The 13,826-nt window shown below is 30.4% G+C and overlaps 1 protein-coding gene across 1 annotated transcript in view; it reads left to right on the top strand.

The window, feature by feature from the left end:
• The first annotated feature begins 6,957 nt into the window (after positions 1 to 6,957).
• LOC129799560 (uncharacterized) overlaps positions 6,958 to 13,826 on the top strand; it is a 24,303-nt gene continuing 17,434 nt past the window's right edge. Inside the window, exon 1 of the mRNA XM_055843578.1 lies at positions 6,958 to 7,268. Coding sequence (XP_055699553.1) covers positions 7,257 to 7,268 — 12 coding nt within the window. The 5' untranslated portion in view covers positions 6,958 to 7,256. The remainder of the gene's footprint in view (positions 7,269 to 13,826) is intronic.

Genomic DNA, 13,826 nt, shown 5'->3' with positions numbered 1-13,826 from the left:
ACACAAGCCAAAAGGTCTTTTTCTTGCACCTCATCTTTTCACTACTGAAGTGAGTTATTTTCTGTAAATGATCGATTAATACAGCAATTAATGCTTACAGCTTATATTTCACACAGTTAATTAGTTTGGACGTGAGTGGATTCCTGTCTTCAAAACGCATTAAAGATTAAAGTTTCTTAATCGTCTTAATGAATTTGTTTTTGAGACTTGTGAATTAATTAAACTGTGATGAAGTATAAGTGGTTTTTACTTTGCAAGAACACCTTTGCATAATTTCTACTTTTTATTATATTATTTATAGAAATACATTGAAAATTAAGTGCTCAGTTTATTTCATGTCTTTTAGATCTAGAGATCTTTTCTTAACACTATTGAATTTTTTTATTGATAAAAGACTTTTCGTGAGCATAAAAATAAATATGTTTCGTTTAAAAACTCAATCTTTACAAAAATGGGTCTAATAGCATCTATAAAATGGTTGCATAGGTTCTAGATAAATAATTATTTATCATTACAATATTCGCAAGATCTTTCGCAATATTCGCATAATCTTATCAGAAATTCCAAAATATTCGCAATATTCGAGAAATATTTTTAAAATATTAGTAATATTTGCAAAATTCGCAAAATATATATAGTCTTCGTTGTATTTAATACATTCGTAATATATTCTAAATATTTGCATAATCTTAGTAATATTTTCTGAATATTCATTAATTATTCCCAAAATATTCGTAATGTTTAATATAACAATCTTAAAATATACGCAATATTTGCAATTTATAATCTGCCTTCACCGTATTAATATTATTGAATTGAATAAAATTTTATTGTCATTACGATATTCATAGTTTTCATCTTATTCACTAATTAATTAATTTTATTCACTAATTAATTTTGCAATATCTTCAAAATTCGCGATATCCTCAAAGAATATGTCCACAAAATTTTGATAATGAGAAAATAATTGGTCATTAAAAGTGGCTTGTATTTTCGATTAAAATTAGTTTAATTGTTTTTTTAAGATTATGTTTTCAAATAATAAATTCTATTTTAGCAAAATAAGTCCTATTTTTTCAGAATGTTAATTTTATAAAGAAAAAAATTGTATAGGGTAACTGTACCAAATTTCGGCATAGTGCATGCAAATGTCAAAGTCTTAAGTTAGAAATGTAATATTTTTAATACAAAATGATTTTTTTGTTAGTTCTTTTTAAAGAGTGTTGCTTGGAACCTTGTAGTTAGTTTATCGTTCTTGTTTTCTCTAAAATCATTCTTAATACATTTTAAAATGAATAAAAAATATAGACATAGCCTTGCATAATATTTCGTCCACTATGATTCTCATTGGTCCTTGCCCTTCCCGAATTCTTCCAAATCATTTTTCTGCATCATGTCGTTCGACGAAGCGAGATTTTTTTTTGCATTGTGGAATCTCTTCTAGAGTATGCAAAGCCTAAGAATTCATGGAAATTTGAAGAATAAAGGAAGGGACCGATATTGCAAGCTGGCCGAAATTTGGTACAGTTTCCATAATTGTATTTTAAAAATATTTTTTGCATTAAACAAACTATTACTACATAATTTAATGGATAACAAACAGTAAATGGATTCACACGATTCTTAGGAACGTGTATAATTAAGAGACGATGACAATAAATTCTTCATTGTCTTATTCAGTGTCAAAGAAGATTGAAATACTGAAACACTGATTGCAATTATATTAGGTACGTGCAAAAAGAGCAAAATTATTGCTTTAAACGGAAATTTCTCAAGACACCAAATTGCAAGAGAATGTCTCTTCACCTCGTGGTAATTTCCCTCTTTCTGCAACTCTGCAAGTCCCAATTTTGTGGGAGTTTCCGGTTTTGTACGCTGAGGTTTTTCCGTGGTTAAGGAAGAACCAGTGCAGAATTAGGAATATCTTGAGTATGAAGGAGGCACAGCTCTTAAAGTACGGATGGGATTAGGTGAAATTTAAGCACGTGTTTGGAAATGAGATTAAGAGCTCCGTGTTGTTAAGAATTCCCATCACAAACATTTTCACACTCTTTCTCGCTCTCTATAACAATGTGTGGATGGTGTCTTTTTATTTATTTTTTCGTAGTCGACATGCACGATTACATTTTTCAATTTAATCGCATTGAAATTGCTGTACCTTCACTCGGACGCGCGTTCTTTTGCACCTTTTAATGATCATACTCTCCCACTCTTGCCTGTACTTTTCTCAAACGCGGGAAAATATTTCAGCGGACCTTGTTGATCGGTGACTTGGGCTCAAAGACTCTTGGAAAACAATCGACCGAAGAAAGTGTTCAGATAAGCAAAAGATACAAAAGCTAAATCATAAAATAAAGGTTAAACCTCAATTGAGGAGACAGTTCAATTGTATAAATTTCTTTTAACAGGTGCCCACTATTTTTTTTATTAATTCATCCTCTTAAGATAGATACATTCTTTTTGAATTCAGAGAATGCAATCAATATTCAATTTATTTATCTCTACCATCGTATCAATAGCCCGTAAACTACAATTTTACACATGTTGTGTACCAGTTCAAACCCTCCCACAACAAGCAATAAAGAGTTAATGAATAAAAATTAAATAAATTAATTGAAAGAGCATTTTTAAATCAATGAAATACTTTTCAATACGAAGATGCGTGTACAAAGTAATAAATTTGAAGTATTATTTTCTCTGAGTTTCTTCAATTCACGCTGATGATTTTTTTTCACAAAAAAAAATTCTGAATTATATTATTTATGCATCCCAGTAAATAGAGTTAAATTTATAATGGAAATATGTAATTGATATGCAAGATAATTGTTGAACTCAATAAATTTTATTGGTGAAGTTCGTGAGACAGTTTGGAGTCAGTCGATCAAAAAATTATACAATAAATTTGTTAAACATTTTTTTTTCTTTTCATTTATTCCGGTTACTGCTTAACTGTTTTGATATTCAGTCCAAGTTTTTGAAATATTTTAGAAAATCTTTCGTTTGAATTAAGTATAATAAAATTTATTCTATAACCAAATAAATTTTTATAAATTAGATTATGAATATATTTCAAAATTATGGAAAAACGCTACTTTTAAATTATAATCAATTCATTATAATATATTTATAATGAATATTACTATTATTATTATAAAACGAATATTTTAAAAATATTTCTGCCTATGAACATTGGCAATATGTTAGTGTTGCCATATTTATGGATAATCTTAACGAATACTAAAATCTTTGTGAATATTGTCAGGACTATAGATATTTTGCTACTTTTATCAAATATTGTGCATATTTCAAATATTGCAAAAACCACAAAGACTATGAATATTTAAGAATTTACGAGACTTAGGAATATTATCCGATTATTGAGAATAATTTTTGAATATTGTGAATATTTAATGCATGTGTGAGAATCATATCAATTTTGCAAATATTATATTGAATGAATTTTGTGAATATAAAAAAAAATAAAAATAACTTTTCATACCTTTTGGAAATATTGCGAAAATATTGTGAATATTACGAACATTTTTTAAATGATTTTTTGCATATTTTCTAAATATTTTGCGTAATATTAGCACTAAACCTACCGACCGTTGTTGGTCGTTTTTGGATCAAATGACAAATCTCGGTATGATAGGATACTCAACAAATTTGTCTTGGAAAAGAGCAAAAAATTAAAATTTAAACATTGAAAAATATATTACATGCATATTTTAAGATATTCGTAAAGTTTGATAGTGACATTGAACCGTTTAAATATGTGTTAATTTTAAACCGGTCAATTTGGCCGGGTCATGGTAGGTTTAGTGTTAAATATGCACATAATAGGAATAATGAAGATTATTCATTTTCGTTATCTTATTAAAACAAAAAATCAACAGAATAATCTAATCTAATCCAATAATGAGAAATTTTCGGGGATAAATATTTTTGGTCACTAAATCAGTATATTAGTCATTAAACACAGGTCTGAGCCGGTTTTAATCGGTTATGAACCGTTTTATAACCGATAAGTAACTTTTGTTCAAAAATCAATCATGTTACACCTAATTTTTTGGGTGTAGTTTTCAGTGATTCAATCGATTTTAAACCAGTAAACGGTAAACGACGCGAAAGTGCCTTTGGGGTATAGTATCGTCACAAGATTGAGCACTTACCAAAGCATCCGAAGCTTTACCGCCCGTTCTTAATTCCTTATAAATTTTGCATTAATAAATTATCTAGATAATTCATAAACTTTAAAGGATTTGGCTTTTATTACTTAAAAGTCGTTCGAAGATAGCCTACTTTCCTCTATAATAAAAATCTAGTAAGTTTCTAGTAATAAAATAGTTACTATCTAATAGAAATTGAGTAAAGTAAAAAAGGGTAACAAACTGAAAAAAAGCAATCAAAAATTCAGTAAGAATTTATCAGATTGAATCAATCCTGCAATCAAACACTATTTTGAAGGATTTAAGTGAAAATCCAGTACAAATCTATAGAAGATTGGAAATCTAATAAAATACTCTACTTAGAGCTTTCGATCAATACCAAACTTAAGGTCCCCTGACCCCCCTGACCCGAGCTATAATGGTTCAAAAAAATTTCTAAAAATCACCATAACTCCGGTTCTAATTGTCAGAATTTAAAAAGTGAAAGCATTTTGGAAAACTCTCGTGAAATGCCACTTCTCTTTCTAACATCACAAGTTCATAAAACCACCGCTAGGGGCGCTATTATTAAAAAGAAAATTTTTCAATTCTCTAAGTTAAATAACTCAAAAACTCCATTACGCATAGGGCTCAAATTTTAGTATGTTGTAACCGCAAATTATACCTATCAGTCAAAAAAAAAACTTAAGCTGATCCATAACCCCTGACTCGAGCTATGAGGGGTCAAAATTCAAAAATTGACCGACCTGTATCTCAGGTTCTAATTTACATTTTGTCCTAAATTTTGGGTTTTTGGTTTCGCCTCGATGAATACTTTCAAATGGAAGTTCAAAAAGTCACCACAGGTGGCGCTGCGATAGCGTCAAAATTCAAACTCATTTTTCCCAAAAACGCCATTGTGCAAATTAATCAAATTTTAGAGTGTTGTAGTCTACGCCAGACCTGTGCTCGTTTAAAGTCGTGTAATATCGGAAATTTTGTGTTGATAATTTTAATAGAAATTACAGATAGCCATACTGGTAACACTAATCCTGCTCATTCACGGTGCCACGATAAATATTTTTGCGCCAAAAAGACATAACAGACATAAATACTCATATAGCAGAGGTGTGCAAGAACCGTTTGAAACCGAAAAAACGTCAAATAAAGCTTGTTCGTCAATGGTCAAAACGCTACCTGAGCAAACTTATTTTGACGTTTATTCGATTTCAACGGTTCTTGCACACCTCTGTCATATAGAAAGAAATTATTCTTCTTGATATCTTTGTCGGAAGACGGATAGCTGTTCACTACACATCCTTTTACTTCAATCTTGCAGAAATATAAAGAAATTAAATATCACTTCAAATGGAAAGTTCTTAAATCGTGCGCAATTCAACAGTGAGAGAGAGATAGAGACACAAATAACTCACTTGACAAACGTTTGGCGGCGCTGCGGTTGCAAAAAATCTCTGAAATGCGACAAAATATTTTTTTCTCTGTTTTATCCTTATAAGCAGGTCGTGTCCCTTCTTGTAATATATACTTTTGCATTCCTTATTAACCAAAATAGTGTTGTACAAAAGCATTTTTCTCAAACCTATCCTGAATTCTGGGACAGCTCAAAAGAATATGAGTCATCCAGCTCAATATTTCATCCCAATGTTTTTGTCGTAATATCGACAATTATTCATAATTAACCCAAATAACTGTATTCAACTAAATTATTAAAAGCATTTTCTTGTAAAAATGACTTAACTTTAAGGAATTAAACAATTTTCACATTAAAAAATCTCTCATTTTCTCTACGTGAATTTTCGCGGCATTTCTCACACAATAAGCTGACCTAGGCTTATCACTAGCTTTATGAAATAAAGTTCTGTTAGAGACCTTCAAAATGCAATAAAATATCAGTAGAAATTTTAAAAAATCCCAATTAATTTTAGATCTTGCAATCGATTGAAAAATCCTTTCTGCAACTTCTACGCGACTAAAATAAAATATTTCCATAACCATCGGAATTATTATAAGTTGTAACTTGGTCAATGAAGCAGAAATGCTCTTCATCCTGCCGTATTGTTAAATCCAAAAAGAAGACCTTGGCCCCCGTTTAAATTGTTACAATTTTATATTGTATGCCTTTTCTAGATCACAACTTGTAATTTCAACCAACGTCCGACAAAAATCATTTAATGCGATATTAATCAAATGACTATTCCCATCACTTTATATACACAATTGAACCCATGAGAATTATTTCTCCGTTTTATCGATGATTGAGCACAAAATGTGCGAATGCTGACCCCTTTGGTGTTCAATCGAATGGAAAATGTACTCTGGAAGTCACATTCCTCATCGTTCCACTTTAAATTCAATTTTTCTTAGAGGTTAAACTTCCGCCCAATGACTTTATGGCGGGAAAAATATTTCACACTCTCACTGGATGCATTTTGCATGGTTGGAAGGTGTAAGTAAGGTAGGAACATTGGTTAATTGACAATTTGTCACCATGGTAAAATGGACATTTCATGCGTTGATAATTTTTATATGCTGAAATGGAAACTTATGCAACAATTTCACTTGTACGTTGCTTTTTCACGCATCTCAACATGTCTCAAAGTTAGCAGAAGTTTTTTTTTTTAAATGGTATTTCTTGTGTCTCCATCCAAGCACACAAATCGGGCATGTTTTGTAGAAATACCTGTGCAGAGGTGGAGAGTGCTACAACCGTTGAAATCCACGGAGTGTGGCTCGAAAGTCAAGTTCGAGGTTCTTTTAGCAAGTTGCTCCCCATTCACCCAACAACTTCAGTCTTCATTGGGCTGCTTCATCGCCAAGACGCACCTGAATGGTGCTTTAGTGAAAATTATCGTGCATAAGACTACATATATATGTATTTTTTAAAGTTAGTGCCTCTTGTTGCGCGCCGTTGATCAAGCCAGATTAATCAAAGTGATTGTGAATTTGCCCTAAATAGTCCTGAAGATATTTCAAGTGGAATTTTAAGTGCCAGAATCACAGTTTTATTAAACTTGTCCTCACCAGAGACTCTCTTGTGGTTAATAGTGAAGTTATTAGGAAAAAAGAAAAAAAAATCACAAGCTCAAAATGCATTTGCAGGTAATTTCTCACATATAATGCCATATAAATTGCACATGATCCACTTCTTTCAAATACCATCTCCTGATGATGGTAAAAATTTTCCTCCCAATAAACCTGCCTATAGAGCAGAAAAAAAACTTGAGTAATTGTAGATTTGATGCCGCTTGTTCAACGATATAGTCAACATTGAAAAAAAAATCTCAATCGAACAATTTGCTAATAATATTTCTTCTTTTACGCCCAACATTTATTGTTGAAAAAAAAAAACAAAAAAAAAACTAAAGAAAATCAGTACTTAGCGGGAGATACGCATTGTGATTCAGTGTTGGAGAGAAAATGCAAAATAATGAAGCAAGGAAGACAGTATTAAAAAATTGCATAGACATGGCATAATTCAATAGAGGAGATCATTGAAACTTTGAGAATGCCAATATGTGGAATAAAGCCATTGACAATATTCACAACAAGAACTGCAATGGCTCGAAGAAAGTTGACAAAGAATTTGCAAATGACCCAGAATTAACTGTTTGTCCGTTGTCCACATGTGTAAACTAATAAGGTGCAATAACCACTTTCTGCCACATTGACTAAATTGGTTCATTTTCCACAAATAGTCCGATGGAATGACTTTAAAATTCGCATTTATTTTCATTGAATTTTTCTTTTCCTTATCATCTCGTAGAGGTCTTAAAGTAATCCATTATAGAACCAGAGTCTTAGAGATGACTTGAACCATTCTATTAGTTCATAGTGAATAAGTTTAATACCGATAAGTAACTTGGGAACTTCAATGATCATTTGAAATTAAAAATTTCAGTGAGCTCAGTGAGAGTACTCTCCCCTAGAATTTGCTAAAAAGCCCACGATAAGTTCTTTAAAAGTTAGTTCTATAAGGTAGCTGAAATTCTTTAGCATTTCAGCTCTTTTAGCTGAAATTCTTTACATTTTCTGTTGTTGTAAATAAAATTCTCAATGTTCTCAGGACTTCTACAAAAGTTTGAACCAAAAAATCTGCGTATAAGGCTTATTAAATCTCATAACATATTGAAAAAAATTATTTCTGTATAGCAATTTTTTGTCTATTTAGTCGGTCCTAATTAATAACTCCAGCGATAAAAGATTTTAGAATTCCTGTGAACACATTGATTTAAAAACCTCTTAATTTAATAGGGGAGACCGAGGTACCTTACCCACCAAAAATATTTTTTTATTGCGTATAAGTTGTACAAAAAATGTTTGTATGAGACTCACTGTGTTATCACACTTGCACATTAAAATTTTAATATGATTCACATTAATTGTCGCTGGTGAGAGTCCAAATGTGTAATTTGTGTGTTTGAATCATTTTATATTCAAAATTTGATCTATTTGTTGATAAAAAAGTAGACTTGACCCGCAAAATTTGATATTAAATTGATTTATAGCATTAATGCTTAAAATTAATGCAATTTTCTCTTTAATTTTTTAATGTGAAAAATATTTATGCTTTAGGTAGATATAAACTTATTTTTGCAAGCCAAGTCCACTTCTTTATCAATAAATAGAAAAACCCCAAATATTAAGTGACTCAAAGAAACAAATAACATATTTGGACGCTCACAAGCGACAATTAATGTGAATCACATTAAAATTTTAATGTGCAAGTGTGATAACGCCGTCATAAATACATATTTCAATGAATCTTCAATACAGAGGAATCTTCAATGAAGCGCATTCAAAGACGTTTTTGAGCATATCCGGCTCCGTAGTGGAATGGTGTAACCTGTGCGGTCTTCTCATTTGCAGTGTTTTAGTCACTTTTAACTTAAAAAGCTTATTGATTAATATATATTGGGTGATATTTAAACTTTTCAAGAAAGCATTCACCCGATTTACCGTTTTCAGAATGAAATTTCCATAAAATCAAACAAAAAAGTGGTTTTTAGTGCTTTAAAAACATGTCAGAAAAGTTCCAGAAAAGTGATATTAAAACATTTTATTCCTTATACGAATTGGTTTAATCAAGTAGATTAGAGTTCCCTTTGAACAATGATGTGTAACTTTTAGTGTCCGGTGCAAAATTTACGGTAAAAATGGGGTTACTCAATGATGACGTGAATCGTGTGTGAAAATGGAAACTTGATTGAACTTTCGCACAATTCGACATTAAATTTTTATTTTTCTCTAGAGGAAAATCTGAGGATTTCCTGGGATTTTGTGAGATGGGATTATGAACCTTGTAATAAAGAGATATTTTTGGCATAGTTGGAGAATCGATACGGTTTGCATGGTAGTCAGAAAAAATCACTGAACTTGAACATCATTTTTGTGTGCGAAACATCAAAGCCTTATCCTATAACAAAATACTCAGATGCTTAATATGCCACTCAAATTGCGGAAGTGCGATAGGTACTAGTTACACCGATAAAGGAATCTCAGACTTCAAAAAATATTTCAGCAAAAAATTCTTGCTGCCAATCCTTTAAAAAATCTAAAATTATTTAAAAAAACGCTTAGTTAAAAAAAACTATCAAGAAAAAAAACAAACGTTAAGAAAATAGTTTATTCATCAAAGACTATATTGGCTTACGTTACTAGGATTTAATTTAAACTCGTCGCAAAATTTAAACTAATCCAACCTTTTTATCCAGTTATCCATTGTAACGCCAAAAAAAGTAACATCGAACTTTTAAATTTAGTTAGAAAATTTTAATGTAAATAAATGTAAATGACCCGCATACTTTTTGCATACAATGTAAGTATTTTTAGAGCAAAATATAATTAAAGGGATATCTTGCATATTTTACTAATTTAAAAAAAAAAAGAACTTTTTAAGATGATGTAAAAGTTGACGCTCTAAGACTTTATATTTACTTAAAAGTTCTTTAGACTTTTTAGGACATTTGTATCTATTATTTCCGTAAGTTTGCAAATGATAACCATTGGATTAAAATATTTAGTGTATTCAACGGATATAGAGCATGGCCAAAAAGCGGTAATTTGTCAAAAGCACTTTCCCACAATCCAGCCAGACACTTTATTCAATTGGCTACCTCAAATTCTGCGAAACCAAATAAATTTTCTTATTGCTTACATTAAATATATTGTTGAAAATATGGTGTTTCAATTGTTTTAGAAAAGAGTGAATAAATACATATTTGCAGAATGCTGAAGCTCACTGCTTAAATATTTTCCTTTAAAATTTCGTTGGACATTACTTGTAGAGATATTGTCAATGTGTAGGGAAGGGTGGGGCAGTTTAACGACGGGGCAGTTTCAATTTTTGCATATTCTTCTTATCCCATTGAAAGGAATGGGATAAAACCTTTACGTTATTGAAGAGATAACTGAGACCCATGTTCATAAAAATAATTAATTTCATGACGCTTCTCGTATGAATTCTGTAATTGATTTTATAAAACTGCATCAAAATGGAACTTTTTGTAATGTTTTATTTTCAAAAATTTCTGAACAATTGCACTTATCTATCGAAGACACATAATTGTATTAAATTACCAGTGGTTTTATGATTATTATAAGGCATTTAGCGTTGAATGAATTCTAAGACGGTTCTGACAATTTTGATTTGAGTTCCGAAAGTGCGTGAGGGGGCAGTTTCATGCAAGTAGGCGGAGAAGTTTCCAGTGGCTAACAATTTACTTTCTTAATCAAAATTAACTTAAAATGATCATTGAAAACGTTTTGTAGCTGTTTTTGTCCATAAAGTTTGAAATTATGGGAAGTACTATTTCCTAAAAGTTTATAAAAAAAAATCTTTCAGTGTTTTTTAAGTGCATAAAAATGATGAACTTAATTGTTATAATACCTTTTCAGAATGTTTTCAGCAAGATATTGTAATTTTTTTAGTATTATAAAAATTCAAGACTTTAAAATACTATTATAAAACTGTTATACTAAAAAGGACATGTTCTAAGGCGATATAATGATCCAACAATGTACAGAATTAGCTTAGCACTACAAAAGACATTTCTTTCGTATAAAAATTCAAAGAAAATTGCTCAATTAATGAGAAATAGGCTTGAAAATCTTTGGCGATATTCTATTTTTTCTATATGATTAATTAGTGTTAAAATTCTGTTATAAAGTTCTTGTTCGACTATATTTTTATGTTTTAGAGTCTTAGAAGACTTCAAAATAGTAATTTCAATCAATTCTAGTATCGCAAATTTCCTATAATCACCTTTAATATTTCTCAAAAATTGCCTCATATTAATCTTGAAATTGCCCCGCAATGGGGGACTTTCACACATTCTACCTTTCAAGTGTAATTAATTTCTCCACAATAGACTAATTAAATTAAAGGATTATTGTTATTATTTTTCAATTCAATTCAATTCAATTTTGAAGTTTATTTCATGCCTAAAGGATACAATGTTTCCTAAGTATAAGGCTATATAAAATAAGTATAAATAAAATAAGTATAAGGTTATTATTTTTATTAACCCTAAACCCAATTGCAATTCAAAGAATATACAAAGTTTTACTTCTGTTTTTCATCTTTTTTGCAAAATGGTCTCAAAATCCATTTTGCAATTTAGGAGTGAAACTGCCCCACCCTCCCCTACTGATGAAACTGAACATTTTGGAAAATCTGGTCTATTTCCGCATTCTTTAAAAAAGCTATTAAAAAATAAGTATTATATATTTATACTGCTCTTCATGTAGCATTAGACAAACAAAATGGGAAAGTGACGGAAAGTGGACAATTTGGTACGGTCACGCAATTTTTTTTTCAAAAAAATTTGAGAAAACATACTTGAACGTAATTATACATGTGGTTTCTGTATATCTTATTAGTGCAAACTTCTGTTTCATAACAAAAAAATGTACAGAAGTTGGTATTAAATATCTCAATTGAATTTATATTGGCACAAGTTTATCCACAAGTTTACATTGGAAAGAATAACTTTATTTATTTTATCTTTTTCTTCTGTATTTAGTACCTCTTTCTTTACAAACATAAAACTGCTTGAGACCAAGAGGAACTTCCCATTTTGTTTACGATAGCAAAAAACGGTTAATTCACCTTTATAAAAAAAATCTACAGCGACAATAATAATGGATTAGTGCAGTAAATTCAGAACCATTTTTTGCCTTCCATTTTCAAATGTTATGCATATTGAAAGACATTGGACAAATTTATGAGTTTCCTCATCAGACTCTTGCACTTGATACGTGATAAAATGCTCCGCTACTTTGCTAAAAACTCTAATAACTATTATACACAACAAACTAATTTAGTTCACGACCCAATTGACCAAAAGGCAATAGAAGCACTTTCTGCCTCAAATTTTCATTGATCGCCCGAAACCTAATGCCAAATTCATATTCATGATGGATGAAGAGAAGAAAATAATCCAGCATTTAAAAACTCTCATTGAAGTTCATTAACATTCCATTGACACAATAAGATTTGTTTAACAAATCAGGAAATAATGCAAAACAAGTGAAATACACTTAACTATTCGCATCTCGCATATTTTTAGAGAAAAAAAACTCTTCTCTTTTTTTCCAAAAACACAATTAGAAACTATATGTACTTCCGTTGATTTGAAATTCTTGTCTGTATTCATAGCTAAATTATCCGACTGGATTGAAAGCGCAATGACTTTTTCTTCAAGTGAAACTACAACAATTGATAGCAAAAAAATCAAATATACTAATTAAATACAAATTATTGAAATACAATTTCATGCCTTGGTGCATTTTTCTTCGACCTTGCCGATCATTTCAATAAACGATATGTTTATATTGTTAAACTAAACGGTTTTGTGTCTAACACCAGTCTGATTGAGAAATCAAAAAGAGACTGCGGTGGATGTCTTCATCTGCACAACAGTTTATTAGATATGGAGACGGGATTCCAAATGATAAAATTATGTAAATTTTACTCAGAAGTCAAAAATGATTTGCACGTTTCATTAAATTCATTTTATTGCATATAAAATAGACTTAAATTAAAATAACTAAAACGGATGACGGTTTAGAACGTTTTGAACCACTTTAACGATAAGTTTTCCAACTGAGCTCAATTTGAAGTGGCTTAATTTAGCTATTCAAATTATGCATTTAATTCCAAATATATATTTTTTAATTGGAGCACATATGTAGTTATCGAAACTAGAACTCAAGCTAATAATAGTTCTTCTCCTTGTAATGATTACAATTTACAAATAATTAAAAAAATAGATTAGAAAATATTCTTCGACATTTCTTATTAATAACGGAAATGTAGGGGTCAAATTCACGCGAGCAAAAAAAAACAATTGAACCCTGATAAGCCCAAATACGCTTATGGTACCTGAGATTTTTTACAGACCTCGGAGTCTTCTCAACAGAAAAGTCGGTTTTTCTGACACGTTACAAGATTTAATTTACAAATATTTTGTTTTCAATGATATTCTGCTTCTTTCTAGCCTATATGAGACACTCAGAGCAGAAGTGGTCTCCTTTGTATGCATTTCCCTATTAAAACAGTCCACTTTTGCTCTGAGCGTCTCATATAATGTTTTTAAATCGAATAATTCATGGCTTATCGATCTGTCCTGAAAGGGATATTTATTTAGGCTTTTGATC

This window comes from Phlebotomus papatasi, chromosome 1, assembly GCF_024763615.1.
Source record: "Phlebotomus papatasi isolate M1 chromosome 1, Ppap_2.1, whole genome shotgun sequence".
Lineage (NCBI taxonomy): Eukaryota > Metazoa > Arthropoda > Insecta > Diptera > Psychodidae > Phlebotomus > Phlebotomus papatasi.
Note: the sequence above shows the minus strand (reverse complement) of the source record. Positions and strands in the feature narration are given on the sequence as shown.